At 39.9% G+C, this 19,356-nt stretch overlaps 1 protein-coding gene across 2 annotated transcripts; it reads left to right on the forward strand.

Moving 5' to 3' along the window:
• Nucleotides 1-15,048: 15,048 nt before the first annotated feature.
• Nucleotides 15,049-18,877, forward strand: LOC147305266 (uncharacterized). 2 transcript variants are annotated; one of them, XM_086277368.1, is made up of 4 exons: nucleotides 15,049-15,226; nucleotides 16,353-16,508; nucleotides 16,593-16,685; nucleotides 17,480-18,877. In XM_086277368.1, the coding sequence occupies exons 2-4, from the start codon at nucleotides 16,437-16,439 to the stop codon at nucleotides 17,789-17,791; spliced, it is 477 nt and encodes a 158-aa protein (XP_086133494.1). In that variant the 5' UTR covers nucleotides 15,049-15,226; nucleotides 16,353-16,436; the 3' UTR covers nucleotides 17,792-18,877. The 2 variants fall into 2 exon arrangements, with proteins under 2 accessions (XP_086133494.1, XP_086133492.1); XM_086277366.1 differs by lacking the exon at nucleotides 15,049-15,226 and having other exon boundaries at nucleotides 16,195-16,508.
• The last annotated feature ends 479 nt before the right edge of the window (nucleotides 18,878-19,356 follow it).

A 19,356-nucleotide genomic window follows, 5' to 3' on the forward strand; every position in this document is an offset into this window, starting at 1 on the left:
AAACTATGGATGAGAGGAAGAGTTTTCTCAAAGAGCATTTCATGCTACAAATGCTGCATGTCTACAAACCATAAAGCTAGAAATTGCAAGGCTGTTATTCACTATTCAGAGTCCAACTCTGAACATGTTCAAAGATGTGTTTAATCAATGTATATCCTAAAGGATGTCCTGAAAAAAAGGAAGAAGCTGTATGTGTAACTTGTCATACCCTCACATATGGTTAGTAACAAGTTACTAGTCAGGTCTGCTTTCTTTGACATATTCAGCATTCAGGGAGCCGGCTCTTCTTACACCTTGAAAACACGTCCTAGCGTAATACACACAGTGGAAGAAGGGCCATGGACTTTGTGATAGCTCTAGATGGTGACGTACTCCTAGAATCCAATCCATTATTATTATTATTATTACTTATTGAGTGAAACTTAACTCCCAATAATAGAGAAGAAATTCCCGTACCTGAAACAAATGAAAAACAAGGAGCAAAAGTTCAACAACAGGGAACAAGAGTCCAAAAAGGGCGTCTACAATGGCACTGATGCTCCAGCAACAGCCCACACATAATCCAGAGTGCCGGAGGACAGCAGCACAGGAGCTCAAAGTGAAAACGACCCAGAAGTCGACAGCTCCAAAAGTCCAGAAGTCAGTTAAGCAGGCCAACCGCGTGGAAGGTAGCGGCGGTGACTGAGCAGGTCGGGAGGCCGGTGTTCTGAGAAACCATCCTACTCTGACAAAACATCCTACCCGTATCATAATTTGACGGTGACTTGCGACTAAACCTAACCCTACCCCTAACCATAAGCTTAAGAAGTATTCCAGATGGGTGACAGAAAAAGAAGTTAATTCGGCATTGGTGTTTTGCGCATGCACCACGTCTGCAGATGACGGCTTGGGAGCTGCAGAGTGTTGGATAGGCTCAGTCGAGACTCCAGCAGGAGCTGATGCAGGGCCAGAAGGCGTTGAGACCCCTGGCTGAGTGTGTAGCTGACCAGGTGGCTGAGTGGCTGACAGAACTGAAGACTGAGCTACAGAGAGCGAAGCTAAGGGCTGATCTATGGGGAGTGGAGATGATTGTGGTGACGTGTCAGAGGTGGTGGAGTGGCTGACTGGACTGCAGGCTGGGTGACTAACTGGGCTACAACCTTAGCTGAAGGCAGTAATGGTGGTTGTAATGGAAGTTGAGTTGGTGGTTACAGTAATGACTAAACCAAGGGCAACTTAACAGGAGGCTGAACAGCTAACTGGGCTAGAGACTGAGCTGAAGGCTGCTGGGCAGCTGACTGGATTGGCAGGGACACTGAAGACTGGGCTACAGACTGAGTGATTGAACTGGAGCCTGAGCAGCTGACTGTCGTGACAGTTGTGGTGGAAGAGGAGCTTGTGGTTGGGGAGCAGGAGGCTGAACTGCAGGCGACTGAGCAGGAGACTGAGCTATGGGCTGGCTCGTACTGTCACGATCTGGGAGGCAAATCGTCAGGAGAAAGAGGATTTGGACCCAAACGCAAGCAGGGGCGACACTGTAGCTGTGAGAAAGTTTATTAATAATGAAAGGCAAAATGCAAACCAAAGCATCGCAGAGAACTACTCTAACAAAAACCTAAACTGGGAACAGCTACAAAATAATAATGAAAGGAACAAAAAAAAAAAAAAAATCACGGGGAAGCTCTCTCACACTCTCTCACGTCTTCTTGCCCAAACTCACACACGCTCACACGGCAGGGAGGTCACAGGTCCGGGGAGGAAAGCCTGTAGCAGAGGAAAGGGAAATCACTCACAAACAAGAATACTAAAGCACAGGAGCTGGGAGAAACACTAACGTCTGTAGTACAATCATCTAGCGACGAGAGGATCTGTTTTCCAGCCTCAAATAGTGCTCCAGGTGATGACAGCTGATTGTTGTCAGGTGTGTGGGCCAAGGGCGGGAGCCCACAGTGAGCTCCACCCAGGCAGAGAGGGAGAGAGAGAGAGAGAAAACCAAACAACACATGTAGCCTTGTGGGGCCGGCCGGGCAGGCACGGAGACCATGACACATAGCAGAGTAGTGCTTGGCTAAAACTTAAATGAGTCAAGACGCTTTTACGTTTATGTTCACAATTGTGTGCAACAGATCAAACTAGCCCACAAGAGCAAACCAGTGGAAATGTGTCTACCAACAACTACCCAGCTGATCGTGCAACCAGGTGACCAGCTAACATTTTCTTCTGGCTAACAGGATCTGCATTTCTAGTGGATGTAGCACAGAGACAATGTTACCAGGAGATTTTCTGCCTCGCTTAACCTAATGTAGATCAAGAATTACAGTCAGAGATCACAACTTGTGTCACCAGTCTGGCACACAACAAGCTTAGCAGCACACGTTTTGAACGGTTCTCTACTTGGAGTACTCTTTGAAGGCGTGTTAAGTGTTAAATTTATCTCAGTGAAGAGCAAAAAGCTGCAATAATCTTTGCTCTTCAGAGAGAACTGTATTCAGATGATGAGGGCAATAGATTAGTATTGGTATGGCTTAAGGTGCACATCTAAAATGTCCCAACCAGGTGAATTATTACATTTAAAACATGCTTTAAATAAAAGAATCTGTAAAAACATGGAACTTCCAGTTGATTTTAAACCCAAACTCTGAACATACAGTAGATACATGGGTTTAGTATACGTAAGAATAAGAAAACCTCTTATCCAAATTCCTTCTACAGGATGATGAAAATGAAAGTAGAAGCAAGTTAGGATTTATATGACTTACCCCCCCCTCCCCCACAATCTTTCAGGGACCTCTTCTTTTTGCAAATGGGGAACTTGACCCAGCACTGGTAACATTATTGTTTTTACCCATTACGCTCTACTTATTATAGGTAAACAGAGGCTGGGGTTGGGGTAATGAAAACAGATGTGAGAGGTCAGCATGAGCACTGAGTTAGCAGCTGTGATCATGACAATAAGAAATGAGCTTGCTCTGGAGGGAGAGAAGCACAATGTTTCATCATTTCAAGTCCACCTGGAAGGCATAACTGCAACAGAGATAAGATGTGCCTTGCTCCAGGACACGTCAGTGGCAGATGCAGAGGAAGGACGATGCACTAGAAGTTTAAATCAGTAAAGATTAAATAGTCAGTATTTGGTCACAAGCTCTGCAGCTTTACTACTATCAGGATATTACTGCACCAGCGTGTTCAGTACATAATCCACTACATATTTCTCTAAGCAAAGCAGAGCGCATGTGCAGGATGCCATCTCTGTTTCCCAGATGCCCCAGGATACACCTGGAAAGGCAATGCAAAGCAACAGCAATGCGCATAAAGAAAATACACACAGAGATAAAAACACATCAAACTGCCAACACATGGCTTGAATTGTAAAATATATGTCAAAAGTTGGGTACTTGTGGGTGAACAAGTAAGATGAGATGTTTACTGTCAGTTTCAAAGGACGTAAAGGACACAATCTGCATTTAGGCGAGGGGAACAGAAATCCAATTTCACTGTGTATACTGCTGTCGCATTTTAATGTCAGCCATAAATGTACTCCAGCTGAATCATATCCAGAAGCAAACTGGATGTGATATGAATGTTAAAGGGTCTATATATATATATGAATTACTGTTAAGCCCCTCACAGCAAAAACTGCTTGTCATATATATATCTTCAAGGCATAAAAAAGGTCTTTGCTGTAATTAGCAAGATTATTTGTCTGTTTTCTGATCATCTGTCTTTCTTGTGGTTTTTGACCATAAAGGGCCACTGTAGCTCAAATGATGACAGAATAAGAGGAGTTGATTCTTACAGTTTCTGATTTTGTACCTGCCAATCCAGGTTATTTAACGTCAAATGTCTTTTCACTTCAAGTGTAAGGAGACCAGGTGTCCGTCTATATGGCATTTTGTCAGTCTGTCCCTTTGTCTGTGTAATCCCTATCAATAGTCCTTTGCCGTGGTGAGCCACAGGCGGTTGGCCTCTCCCTATATGAATCTGATCCCTACAGCCTGTGAAGTCAAATGTTGACAGAGAATCACAAACCCCATCAGAATACTAAAAAGGCAGTGAGTGCTTTTATGAGAAAGTGAGAGCAGGAGTAGGAGCACCCATACAAGCGTGTGTTTGTGTGTATGTGAGTGTGTCTTCATATTCCTACACTATAAAAATGACAAGCCAGGTAATGTCTTGTATTTTGTACCAAGAATGATCACCCTTACTTCAGGGAAATTTTGTGCAGCTGCTCTTTAATTCTTCAAAATGACCTTTTTCAGAGAATAATCATGAACCCCCCAAAGAAAACCCCCCACAAAAAACCCTCAGTGAGACAGTTTCTCTTTTTTACAAAACAAATGTCCTGAAAGAGTTAACATACTGCTACAAGTCTGCAAGCTATGGTAGCTATTGTAAAATGAACCTGATAAGCTTTCATTCCAAATAAAATCTCTTGCCAACCTTGTCTTTTTTCTTTTTCTTTTTTTTGCAGTGCATGCATGTTATTCTTTGTGCCTGGCATTGTGAGTGTGTGTTAGAAGGAAGAAAGAGAATAGAAGAGTAAAGGAGATAGAGATAGAGATGAAAGGCCAGTGTTGAGTATAGTGGCTTTCCTGCACGGCTCTATGGTTTCTGAAGGGTGTCTTGGCCTCTCATACAAATGAGTTTGCATCTTATCAGCTCTCCACGACACTGAAGTCCAAATAATGAGTACTTGGCCGTAGTGGTTGGGTGCACTCGATTTGGTCTGCCAAGCACACTGAAACCTTTAAAATAAAAACCACTAAGCATTAGTTGGAATGAGAGTAAAGCTTAATGAAGTGTGTGTAACCTCAGCTGACAAGATATAATTGTCGTGCCTAAAGATTCACCATATAACAACAGCATATTTCTATAGTGTCGCAGGGTTTTGCTTTGAAGTCTGGTAAATTTTAATGGAGCACTAAATAAAAGCTGTAATATAACCATGTTAATAACTAACAACAGTGTAGCCAGTGTAAATATGTTGGTTTTCCATCTGTAAAATCAAATTAGTTGCACATAATGCATGCATACAGTTGCTTAGTCATGATTGCAATGTTACCATTTTATATAAAATAGAGAGCAATTGTTTATTTACAATATCAAAAATAGGGATAATAACATTTCAAAATACTGCGTGCACATGTTTAAAATGTAATTATGTATTGTTTCATTTACTTAAAGAGAGTGTTGTACAATCAAAAGCTCATTTACACTTTCTCTCCACGATTTTGCAGATTGTAAAAATGGAGGTTTTGCAACAGAAAGCATACAAACAGCTGGTTAATGGAGACATTAATCTCAGAGAACCTACGCTGCACTAAAAATGATTTAGCTGTTGGTAAAAATCTGTCACACTGACTAAAATCAAAGCACATGGTGGGACAGGGGTAAAATAATTAGAGGGCATTTTAGCACAAAGATCCGACATCCTCATGGTATCTACTAATCAGTGATGATCCACGTGTAATGCTATATTAATTGGATGAAATGGCCAAAAGAAAAAAACAACACCATGTAATATACTTGACTAGACTGTCTCGTCTGCTTGAGCACAAAAAACTACTTAAAATACTGTTTCATGCTCTCTTGAAATAATTCTTAAGATGTGCTGTCTGACTATATTGGCAATCAATGTATTTATAGCTGTTGCTGGGGGAGTATAGAGAGTGTTGCATTAACTTGTAAACATGAAAAGAGCCAAAAATAGTTGTGGCCAGAATGAGAACTGGCAAGACAGAGAGAGAGGAAAACAATCATCATGATGTCGGTGTGAATTAATTAACTGGCTTCAGAAAGTTTCACAACATAGCCATGCAAACCAACTTATTTTTGTGTTAATAGCCACCCATTAATCTCTTAGATTTCCATTCAAATTCAGCAAAAATAAAATAAAAGTAATAAAAGTAAAAAATCAGGTGAAAGAAAAGATATCCCAGTAGCAGCATTTGTCTGAGCAGCGTGAACGCAGTGTGACAGATTTACTTTTTTGGCCTGATCGGGACAACGTTTGTTTAACAAGCGTTTCAGTGCCGTCACACGTATCCTGCATTAACCATCACCATTCTTTTGCTGCCGCAGTCGCCCCTTACCCTCAAAGCAATCATTTAACCATAACCTTATCTTGAGTTCACATTGATTTTCTCGCCAGTGTTATTGCTATTAAAACACCTACCGGAGGACACTAAGTCAATGTCAGTGTCATTGTCAGTGTGCGGGGGGGTCACATGTTTCCTCTCTTAGGCATCTTTTTTCTTGTGACATTATCCAAATTCACGAGTTTGTTTACTGACAGAAAATGCGTGGGTTTGAAAATGTCTGAGTCATTGCTGTGCCCCACTGATGAAGTGAGCAGATTGGAAATGGGAAGGTTAATGAGATTTTCACAAAGTGTCCGTCTAGCGGTTTGAACCCAGATTAAATTGACACAGTCTGATTAAAATTAATTGACCTGTGAAATGAGTGTGTCCCTCAACAGTTAAGGATTGATGGATATCACAAAGGGTTCAAGAGGGAAGAAGACATTATTGGGGAAAAAAGGAAAAATTAACTATGTTTGTTTGGCAGTAAAGGGCATATATGGCAAAAGACAGCTCATGTCAGCTCATCAAGACAGGTATACTCTGACACACACACTTCTGGGGATTATATACATTATATATTATCTTAAACCTGAACTGGAAGTGTTTATGTAAGAGAACAAAGCCTTGCTAGCAGCTCTGCATGTCGCTCATGCTGACAGTGCTGTCAAATAGAAAGCTTAATGTTCACTATGTGGTATGCTAACAATATAGTAATATTTGCAATATCATGGAAATCTTATTAGCATATAATGTAGTTAGTCATAAAACACAGATCCCTGTATGTTAGACAATGTAAAGCCTCAGCTCACCTTGGACTCCATACTGTATATACATTATTGTATTATTGTAAGTCCATATGCAGACAAAACACCTAGTCTCTCATTACTGTAACAGCCGTATGAGTTCATCCCCGAAATAAAACCCATTTCCACGCCTCGAATGACCCTTTTGTACAAATAGTTAACTGCAGTTCATAGTCTACAGTGTTGGACTAATTCACTTTCAGTTCATAGTGATGGAAACTCTAATTGAACAGCCATTAAGACAGTAATGAGGAAGCCTCTTAAGGAATTAACTGAACTGCGACTGAGTTATGCATCTATTCTATGAAAAGGACAGAATTTATCACACTGTTGATCAAATCAATCAGAAAAACAGTGACTGTTTAATTACTGCATTTACTCAAAAATGCAATAAAGATGCAAGGCCAGGTGCACGACTAGAGATACTACAAACCTTGCTGGAAGCAGGGATATAAAAATCAATGTTCCTCACATTCGGCAAGGCCATGCCTCACAAACATAACAAGGATGCTGATGGTATTAGCACAGTCCAATGAGTGGGCATTACTGCTGCAAGGCCATAACTAGGATGTGGTGGATGGATGGCATTACTGAGAGAATGTCATGCTTGGAAAAGCTTCATTGTGTATTTCATTAAAGGATGTGCTGCTTGACTGGCAAAGGGTATGGAACCGCATAGAAGTGACTAATCCAAACTGAGCTTTCTTTGACACTATCTATCTATCTATCTATCTATCTATCTATCTATCTATCTATCTATCTATCTATCTATCTATCTATCTATCTATCTATCTATCTATCTATCTATCTATCTATCTATCTATCTATCTATCTATCTATCTATCTATCTATCTATCTACAGTAGTACATAGTAACACTATGTTATGTTAAGTAGAATTTTATAAAATATTTCCACATTTGCTTCTATTCCAAGAACAAGCACTGCAAGCATTAAGTATGTGGAATTAAAAATTCCATTGAGAGGAAAATCATCTATTAGTGATGTGAAATTTTTAGAAAGACTTTAAATAAATTTACTGTGTATAAAACGGTAAATACAAAAGAATCATAAGCGTTTAAAAATTGTTTAAGAAAGAAAAAGGTATTTGTTCCTTTTCATATCGGATGGAAAGCATTTAAAAGTATGGTAACCAATGAGTGAATAAAATATCATAATTGATATAATTGCTCACAGAAAATACATGTATCGAAGGTTACCCAAAATACTGGCAATAAAACTGTAAAAACATTAAAATCACCAGAAGGTAAAAGGTGATGATTAGTGATCAGCCAAAGGTGGGTAAAATAAGGCTATCTGGAAGTTGACTACTAGAAACATGAATGCAAGATGCATAACTGAAGGCTTGCCAGCTCAAAGGTCGTCCAGCTTAACAAGACCCACATCAGCTGTTGAAGAACCAGGACATGCTGATGAGGAGCAGGTTAGTGGAACATGCGACTGTGCCAGCTGACCTAGTAACAGAGGTTATATGCAAAACATCTGGGAACTATCTATGAATAGAAAACCAGAATCCCCACTAACCAAAAAGCACCTAATTGTTCAGTGCAATAATGTCAACAGGAGTCTGGTACTATCAAAGTTGGATCAAAGAGGCTATAACACAGTGGTAATGGTGGTGAGCAATATAGAAATAATGGAAGCACCTAGAAACACTTGCGTATAAGATACAACAAGCTTTTCAATACTGAGGCTCTACAAAGTGCCAAACAAAGGCCACAACTCTAGCTACAATGCTGAAGAGATACCAGAGAAGCAAAGGTCAAGAGAATAAATGGCCTGTTCTCCACATATCCATCCAGGGTGTGCTCTCACCTACAAGGTAATAGTAGCACACGCACAGCTGAGACTGAGCAATACTGGGGGAACATCTGGGGTAAAGAAGTCCAAGACCAATGCCAAGCGACTGGTGGACATTAGAGCAGACAACAACAAGCAAGAACCAGTCGATCTTACAAAGACACACATCCAACAATAAAATCTCTAGAATAAATGAGCTGCACAGCACCAGGCTATGACATGATCCATGGCAGAAGAAGCTAAGGCATTCTATGATTGTCTGGCAGCACAAATAAGGGGTCTGCTGCCAACAGGCAGTCATCCAAACTGGCTAACACAAGGCAGAACAATCCCAGTCACAATGGATTCCCACAAGGGTACAACACCATCAAACTATTGTTGGTAGTAACTATTAAAATGATCTGCTCCTCCACAACATGGAAGGTCCTTTCAGACTTTTAGAACAGCATCTTAATAACCAAGCTGAGTAAGCATATGAGGAAAGCTCAGAAAGGCATTGGAAATAATACCAAAGAGCCAAAGCACCAGATCCTGGTTGACCGAGCAGTATTTTATGACTTTAAGATGAGGCAAACAAACCTGAGCACCACTTGGATTGACTTCAAGAACACCTGCGACTCAGTGCTCTCCAAATGGATAGTGGAGTGCTTGGCACTGTACAAGGCTAAGTGTAGACTGATAACATTCATTAGGAACTCATTCGGACTGACTGTGGAAACTCGAAGGCAATTCCACAAGTCACAGTTAAATGTAGAATATACTGAGATGATGGACTGATAGGAGGACACAGATTCCATTGATGTCAAGGCACAAAAATGTCTTGCAATGCACAGAGGTCACCCGAAGTCCAGGCTCTTTTATCAAAAGAAAGAGGGAGGGTGAGAATTAGTGACCATCAGTTGCACAATCCAAGATGAAACAGGCACCATCTGCAAACACATCAGGAAGATGGCCTCCTGAGATGAGCTGCTCCAAGAATGCCTCAGGCAGCTGAAGACAGATGGTGATGCAGAACAGAAAGAGAAACCATCATGGATGACCGAGCCCCTGCATGGGATGTACCATCCACAGAAAAAGGAAGTGGCAGACTTAAAAAAAATCCTGCCAAAAGTCCGTCCTAAAGTACAGAGGTTCTAATCATGGCAGGATAAGAACAGCCCTAAGCACCAGGTCCATAGAGGCAACAGTCTAGCTCAGGAGATAAGACCCACATTGCAGACTGTGCAAAGGTCCCCTGGAGACTATCCAACACATGATGTAAGATGAATGCTGGGACCACATACACTAAGAGGCACAACCAAATGCCTGGGATAGTGTGGAGGAACATCTGTGCATATGGTCTAGAAGTTCCCAAGTCCTGATGGGAGACACAACAAAGGGTGGCTGAGAACAACGGGGCCTGTGGGACTTTGAGTTTGGACCGACAAGCACCTGGTGGCCAACCAACCAGACATAGTGGTGGCTAAAAAGGAGCAGAAGACCATAATTGTGACAGATGTGTGAATTCCAGCACACAGCAACACGAGTATAGGAAAACAGAGAAGTACCAGGGGCTGAAGGAATAACTGGAGCAGATAAGGAAGGTAAAGTCCAGAGTAACAGGAACATGAGAAGCTATTACCCCAAAACTGGAAGAATGGCTCCAGCAGATTCCAAGCACAATTAATCTCAATATCTTGTCCTAATAATAATAAAAATAATTTAAAAAAATTGTGTCACATAGTGTAAGAATGTAAGTAATTCAGATAAAATATGGTAAAAACATCCAGGGACAGAATATATACTCAGTCTATAATCCAAAATTGTGTCGCTATTACTTACCATGTAGCTTGTTAATATGCAGATCAGCTTCCTCCTCTACCTTGGTGGTAACACTGCATAAAGGGAAACGTAGCATGAAATACAATTACCATGCAAAACTGTCAGGAACCTGCAGCCTCCACCACTGCAGTCTTATTCTTTGAAGAGCAGTAACAATGCAATAAATTAACAGAATTGTTTCAAACTTAACTTAACAAATCTCTATTTGCTCTTCATGTACCTTATCTGTTTTTAAAGGATAAAAAAGAAATAAGGTGCTACAATCTATTCTACAGTCTTGTCTTCTTCCTTTCATCTTTATTTTCGTCACCTGTTCCACCGATTCTTCCCTCCTTTTTTGCTTTTCCCCTTTTTCAGTTGGACAACTTTGCTTTATCTTCCTTTACTTGTTTTCCTTTCTCCATCTCTCCCAAGACTGACTGATGTTGTGTTAAGGCAAGACAGACAGACGGTGGGTGAGGGATTGCCCCTGCCACCCTCTGACACCAGGCCCTATTCAGGCCGTGGAAATGATCGATGTTAAATCTAATTTTAAACACCCCCAGTTTAACTATGGCAGACAGACGGTGAGCAGAGGCTAGCGTCTGGCAACACAGCTGGGGCAACCTGATAAGACCTATGGTTAAGTCTACCTGCTGCTGTGTCTGTGTGGGTGCACGTGTTTGTGTGTGCTTCCTTCTTACTTCAGACAGCTTTCTTTGCACAGGAGCCATCTGTCCTGTATTTAAAGGGGAGTTGGAGGGCGCAACTTTAGATGACACAGATGAGGATCTCTCTGCCCTATGTGCTAAATCTACAAATATTACTCAGTGGAATACCACAGAAACAACTAATTGGTGATATAAAACACAATAAAAGTTTTGCTGATGTTGGGATTTCCCCAATGCGTGGTATAGGTCATAGGTTATTTAATGGGATTTAAATTTGCCAGTTCATCTTGTAGATTATATTAAATATGGAAACATCAAGGAGTAGTACAAGTAGTAGTGTCAAATGTACTTAGGTCCATAATTTGCTGGATAAAGTAACAGTTTTTGTAGTTTTGCAGATCTTCAGCTTTAATTCAAGGGGGTTTGACAAAGAGATTAAATTAAATTTTTAGGGATTTGAGCCATTTTTATACATAGTCCCTCAAATTTTATTAATAATTAACTGACAAGTAGTTTCATGGCAAGGTGAGGCCCATTCCCTTGTTATTGTATGTCAAATGAACAGACCTAATAGCCAAAGTTGATTCAAAGTGATGAATGGTTCAGAACAGAAACTTCACAACATCTAACTAAGCCAAGAAAATTCTTGAGGAGGTAGGCGTTTCAGTCTACAATCAAGAGATGTCTTCATAAATGAAAGTACAGAGAGTTTATAAAGATTAACTTATACACGATTGATAGAAAGAGGAAAAATACTGATAAGGAGAGCAATAGCTGAAGCATACTACATCATCTGTCAAGGTGGTAAAGTCAGTGTTATCTTATGGGCATGTATGGCTGCTGGCATTTTGTGCATTCAAGTTTTTTTTATCTGCCTAACATGAAATAATTATTATATCAATAAAAAAAATAACTTTATATTGATGATAATGCACTGCCCGTATTTGCTGAAACTTTGTGCTACAGTGAAATACTTTTTCATAGCCTTTGTAAATTGAAGTATACACCATCAGTGCCCAGAGATGCCTTAAAGGAATGTCACAAGATGTCAGCAGAGATGAGCTTGGTTAACTGAAGGTTGCTCTGGCTGTTGATTGCAAATCCTCCTATTGAAAAAACATGACATGTAAAAATGATCACACATGGCTGTTAGACTTACTGATGGGTACATTTTAATATAAATGCATCATGAAGGAACTGATCGTGGACTTCAGGAAGACCAGGAAACACTTGACCCCTGTTTCAATCCAGGGGGTCAGTGTTGACATTGTGGAGGACTATAAATACCTTGGAGTACACATTGACAATAAACTGGACTGGGCTAAAAACACCACAGCACTTTACAGGAAGGGCCAGAGTCGTCTCTATTTTTTGAGGCGACTGAGGTCCTTCAACATCTGCCAGAAAATGCTGAGGATTTTCTATGAGTCTGTTGTGGCCAGTGCGATCCTCTATGCTGTTGCATGCTGAGGGAGCAGGCTGAGGGTCGCAGATGCCAACAGACTTAATAAACTGATCCGTAAGGCCAGCAATGTTGTGGGGATGGAGCTGGACTCCCTCAAGGTGGTGTCGGAGAGGCGGATGCTGTCCAAGATAAAGACAATGTTGGATAACACCTCCCACCCACTCCATGACATGCTGGTCAGTCACAGGAGCTCGTTCAGTGAGAGACTGAGATTACCGAAAAGCACCACTGAACGACACAGGAAATCATTCCTGCCTGTGGCCATCTCCCTGTACAACGCATCCACTTAACACACTGTTTGCTGCTACAGCTACACATGTTTCTTTTCCAAATATTTATTTATAAGTGACTTATGTATGTATGTATGTATGTATATATATGTATATATTGTACTATTCTTAGTTAGCGTATTGTCTGTCTTGTCTTAATGTTGGTTTAAAATGGAGCACTGTAACAAAAAATAATTTCCCCCAGGGATCAATAAAGTATTCTGCTTCTGATTCTGAAGTCTTTTTTTGTTCACTTGGTAACACTGATGTTGCAACCATTTTTAGTGTCCTCCCCGCTACAAACCTGGCTCTGCTCATTAATCTTTAAAACAATCACCGACCATACACTGAACCATGTAATTGTTCTGGACAAAAAGAGTAGAAGAGGACAGAAGTCAGAGAAACAAGCTTATTTTTTCAGCAACAGTGTTGTGAATTCTGGGTTTGTCAGTGTTTCTCCTTTAAGCTTTTGTAACTCGCCCTGATGATGATTTATGGCTGGCTGGGAGAGCTGATTAAATCACTGAACAGAACGCCAGGTAGCATTACCGAGGCCATCACCACTATATATGGCCGTCGCATGGCAACCACTACATTCCTTTCTGCCTGTTTGTCGTTTGAACTGCCCAATTGTCTCTCAAGCTTGCTCTCTCTCTTTCTGCTCTCATCCACTTTCCCTTTCTCTGCACGCGCAAATAGTGTCAAGAGAGAATGCGAGAGCCCCGATGAATTTAATTATTCTCTATGGATACAGCACTACAGAATTCTTAAGTTGTGCACTCCCAATTTAGGAGTTCACAAGAACAATAAAAAGAAATCACAAAGGCATGCAAGGATTGTCTAATGGATTTGCAGGTCTAAATTTATTCATGCAGGTTTCAATCTCACCTCTGTCAAATGTGTTGCATGAAATTCACTGCAATGAAGTGTACTGGTGCTTTGTTCATTGCTCTGTAGGTGCATTGATTATTATTTTTTGTCTCTCTAATGTTTTCTTAAAAAAGTTAAATCCAAACTCCTCACCTGATCGGCCACAGGGTCCAGGTTTAGAGTTTTGCTCCAGTACAGTTGTGTTACAAACTTAATCATAGATTAAATCTGCTCAGGTCCCAAAAGGTAGTGTGCCAGCAAACAGGAAAGCAACTGCAGGTTAAATAAAACTGTTGTGAATAGTATGGAATTGCACAAACAGCAATGTAAGCTAATGTCAGAGGTAGTCCTCTTTGTGTTTAAAGCTGGGACTAAACCTGCTGTAAATGCTCTGTCATGTCAGACACATAATATACCAGTTAAACAGCCTCCCAGCAGCCTCAGCAGTTGATGGCCTGTAAATTGTTGATCAGTGGCTTGGCACAGGCCACCCAAATTGATTCCAGGAGCATCCTCCAGGAGTGAGGGTGTCTCGACAAAGGCCAAATATACAGCCATGCATTAGAATGAGAAAGGGGGGGAATGGAAGTAGAGAGAGGCTAGGTAGAGGTAGAGGTAAAGAGTAGAGTGAGAGAGAGAGAAAGAAGGGTAGAAATGTCAGCGATTCTGTGTGTGTGTGTCACAATGGAGATATACACGAGAGACACGAGAGTGGAGGGTGGAAGAGAGGGAAAGAATAACAGTGAAGAATGAAAGTGTCTGTGTGTTTGAATGAGTGAGTCACAAGAGACAGAAATACATTTAGAAAGAAATAAAAAAAGAAACAGAGATATTTTACCACATAAATAATATAGATCAGTCTTTATGAAGTATATTGTTTTATTTAATATGCTTTTATATATCCATCCATTCTGCCAGCCAGCCAGACCTATCATAGGGCAGATGCCAGGATCTGAAAGTCTCTTGCTGGGCACACTCAAAAAACAGATTCAGGTCCTCCTTTCAAAGAACACATGCAAATTATGTTAGTTGTTCACAAATGCAATTAAAAAATACCAAATTAATTTGATTTTCTTTGTGTAAACCTAAAATTATTCAAAACCAGCAGAGGCTGATTCTGAACACAAAATGAATGAGTTTGTTGGGGCACTGGGGGTAGGAGGAGTGCATTTTTGCACTTAAGTATTTGTAAACTCAAAGAAATAAATTCAAGCCCCTCTTTAAGCTTAAACATTATTTTTAATCTCATTCAACGCAAATGTAGCACTCCAGCATTACTGCAATTATTATTCGTGTGGTGAACCTAAATTATTTTCTCTCAAAGCAGTCTTTGTCACAAGAACACAAAGTTACTGAGTTACACAACGGTCCGCCTTCTTTGAAAATTTTGCGCTCTTTCAGGATCACCTAAATGAATCCAGCTGCTCTTGGCCTCTCTGTACTTTTTGGATAAAACTACACCTTCAGGTAAGGTAACATATTATTTTTTCATATATCCAATTGTGTATTTCTTTATCAGCTAAATCTATGGCAATGCTATTTATCATAGAAGCTTGTAACAGTTGTTTTTTGAACTTTTGGTGGTGCTACCATTCTCTTCTCTGCTTGAATACTATTTTTTTTGACAATATAGGTCTTTTCAAAAGTGCCTTGTTTTAGAGGAGAAATTGTGTAGCTGCCAACTTTTAAGTCGGAGCATGTGCTAGCTTATTAGCAGCTAGCCATTGTGCTCAATGAAAGATGATCGTGGCTCAAGAGTTGGCGTTTGCCTTGTAATCGGAAGGTTGCCGGTTCGAACCCCGGCTTGGACAGTCTCGGTCGTTGTGTCCTTGGGCAAGACACTTCACCCGTTGCCTACTGGTGGTGGTCAGAGGGCCCGGTGGCGCCAGTGTCCGGCAGCCTCGCCTCTGTCAGTGCGCCCAAGGGTGGCTGTGGCTACAATGTAGCTTGCCATCACCAGTGTGTGAATGTGTGCGTGAATGGGTGGATGACTGGATATGTAAAGCGCTTTGGGGTCCTTAGGGACTAGAAAAGCGCTATATAAATACAGGCCATTTACCATTTACCATGATGTCCTATAGCTAACTTCTTTCTTACTGTTTTCTTTTTATAATCTAAAAATTATGTATTCTGTGTTTATTATTATATGCCATTTTCTAGTAGAAAGTATCGTTTTGAGGTGTCTTTAAAAGCACTACATAGTTTACTGAGGGTGCTACCAAAAGCGAACCATGTGGCCGGAAGAGTAACTGCAGGCAGCACAATGCGCACTCCCATGACGTTCAAACCTATTTCTTATTATAAAAGATTTCGGCTACGTCCACATTTACACAGGTATTTTTGAAAACGGAGATTTTCCGTTTTCGTTTTCAAAAATAATCCCGTCCACAGGTAAACGCAAAGATGAAGGAAAACGCTGCTAGGAACATGCCAAAGCAACAGGTGGCGATATATTCCTAAACTCAGCTAAAAACAGTTTAGGTCTTGACAAACTTCACTGATGGTTCAAATGTTTAGCAACTTTCAGTGTGTTGATTCAGCAGTCTGTATTTAAACTTCTAGTTTATTATATTTATGTATGTTTTATTTCCAGGTGAATGCAGAGTTCCTGCAGATCACTACAAAACCCCTGCAGGCGAAGTTCTTGGCTCAGCTGGACTATTTAACAGACAAGCTGATGCAAATTTTTCAGGGGAGCAAAGGAGCAAAGGGCCAAAAGATCAAGGATATCATGGCGATCAGTAGTTTGGTCGGTACTAATGATAAACCCATCAATTAAATGCAATCAATCAATTCCATTTTTTTCACCCTTTTTTTTCCACCCTTGCATTAGTATGATGACATCGACATAAAGAGGGAGCATACTCTTAAAAGCCTGGTGATCTACTTTAATGAAGATCCAGACCTACTGTTCAAGGAGTATCTGGTACGCTTATCACACTTTCTTTTCTAGATTCAATTTGAGTTAGGTTCATCGCACACAAAATCCTCATATATTCAAAAGAGACAATATAATTGTGAAATATGTATTATTCTTAATAGTCATTGTTAAAACTTGCACTGGAGAGCACTTTTTAAGGGGACAGTTTCAGCAAAAATTCAATTGTTCATTCTTTTGGTGCTGCCATGTAGGTATCTACTGCCTCTATAAACACAGTAAATGTGGACAAAACATTCATCCATTTTCTGTCAGTGTTTCAATTCAGTTTATTTATATAGCGGTATATCACAACAACAGTCATCTCAAGGCACTTCAGAAAGTAAACACTCCAATGGAGTTCAGTTTATTATGCCAATTAGTAAAAAGTCTTCATTATAAGGAACACAGCAGATTGCATCAAGACACTAACTAGTGTCACTGCCATTACAGCAATCTCCTGGTTTCAGGAATAATGTGCATAAAACAAGCTGTTTCAAAAGGTTCCCAATTGTGATGAAATAAGGGAAATTGACCCAGCCCACACACACACACACACACACACTGATAGACACTGGAGGAGCTGCTGCTCTATATCAAGCCCCTCCCTAAGGCAGGTACATAATACCTGAACCCAAACTATTGATAGGAAACAGATTGACGGGTTTTATTTATGTTTGGAGTGTTTATAGAGGCGGTAGAGACCCATGTTTCAGCACAAAAGGATACAAAAGCTGAGTTTTGCATAATATGTCCCCTTCCAAGTGACAGAGCCCTTAAACCTGAAACAACCTGTTTTTCAGACCTCCTCCACTGAGGATGAACGGTTGAGGTCCACTGCAGCAACTGTCATGGGTATTTACACCATCAGAAGAGAAGGGATTCAGGAGCCAGAGGATGTTGGAGTTGTCATTGAAGGTACTACAGTTATGAACAACCTCGGTAGTGTCATCGTGGCATTCATCGTCCTCTTTGGACTGATTTATGCACTTGATCTGAGCTATCCAAATGACCACAAGTACACTTTTGAGTTCTGTCAGAAGATTTTGATGAATCTGGATGGACAAAGGCTCAGTACAAAGATGCAGCAAATGAAAATGAAGATGTTTGCTTAGGCAAACAAGACCCAGCACAAAAGTTGATTTTGGCCTTTTTAGATTAGATTAGATTAGATTAGATAGAACTTTATTAATCCCTCGGGTGGGTTCCTCTGGGAAATTCGATTTCCAAAAAAAGCACAGCACCGACAGAAGTTACAGAGTTATACACACACACATATATATAAATACAGAGACAATATAAATAAAATATACGAAGGGGATAAATAGAATAAATAGGAATAAAAATAAAAATACAAGTGAATTGCACATTTCAAGTATTTTATATCTTTTGTTCAAACTGTGACCTTTTTTTCTTTCTTTTTTTTGGCCAAATGGAAGTTGTCTATTTTTGTCTGCTGTTCTGTTGTGAGTGATGTGACTTTTAATCTGTACTACTATAGATGGATGAAAGGACTGGGGATTTAGCTCAGAAAAAGTTTCATGGTTGTAACCACCATTTTCTTTTTGATTGCTTTTGGGATTTGCAAAGGTAATAGAAAAATGTTGACAAGTTTTGTGTCTTCCAGTGTTTTAAAGTTGGTCTTCCCGTTCTTATAAGCTTGTAAATGTTTACATGTAATTGGTTTTGGAGAAGTAAAGTTGAAAGATTTTTTTTTATTAAAATACCTCCCCCTTGGTAACAGAAAAATGTTCGTCATGAAAACACACACACACACACACACACACACACACACACACACACACACACACACACACATATATGTATATATGTGTGTATTTATGTATTGTTGGGTTGTTTCAAATCTTCAGTGACTGCCATACTATGGTGTGAATTGAAATGTTTAGTAGGTTATCATTGTGAATTTGCAAGTGTCACTATAAATATATACAATGATTCTGAAGTGAAATCTGATTTTACAGATTCCAGTTTGTTTTCAGTATTGCCTAGTAGTACAGAGGTGTGTGCTATTCAGATTTGACATTCATTACAAATGTACGTCAGCACTTTTTTGTGAGCACTTTGATTTTTGTTAAGGTTGATTTGACCATGTGACATGTATGTTTATTTACAAAATATTCTGTTTCTGCTTTTAATTCAAGTGAATAAACCCGAGTTGTAAAAACAAATTCATTTTGTCATTATTTTAATAATTAAATTAGTTTTCTGGTAATGAAAATTATGATTTAGTTGAACTCAAAATAATGATTTCAATGCAATGAAAATCTAGCTCAAGTGAATGACATTGTATTGAGTTGGACCAACCAAAACCTTTCACATCATTTTAATGTACTTTTTTTCATTTTAGCAGTATTTACGAAATTGTGTTCTACTGACTCAATTTAATTGAATTGTCATGATGTATGTAGATTAGGTTGGACCAAAATAGATGTATTACGTGGAAAACCTGCCATCAGTCCAATTGAGTTCATCCAATGACTTATTTTTTTGAGTGCATTTAGCACACTCATGTAAGGAATTAGATCAGCATTTTGGAAAACAGATGCTGACAGCAGTGTCATGTCTTAACATGAAATATGGTGTGTGGTCATAGCTGAAGATAAATGTAGAAGAACAGGTTAGTCCAAAGCAGTAAAGTAAAATAGTATAACTAAGCTAT

This window comes from Aulonocara sp. 'chitande type north' Nkhata Bay, linkage group LG20, assembly GCF_057382095.1.
Source record: "Aulonocara sp. 'chitande type north' Nkhata Bay isolate Kocher_YH1m ecotype deep benthic linkage group LG20, A_spYH_male_GT1.1, whole genome shotgun sequence".
Classification (NCBI taxonomy): domain Eukaryota; kingdom Metazoa; phylum Chordata; class Actinopteri; order Cichliformes; family Cichlidae; genus Aulonocara; species Aulonocara sp. 'chitande type north' Nkhata Bay.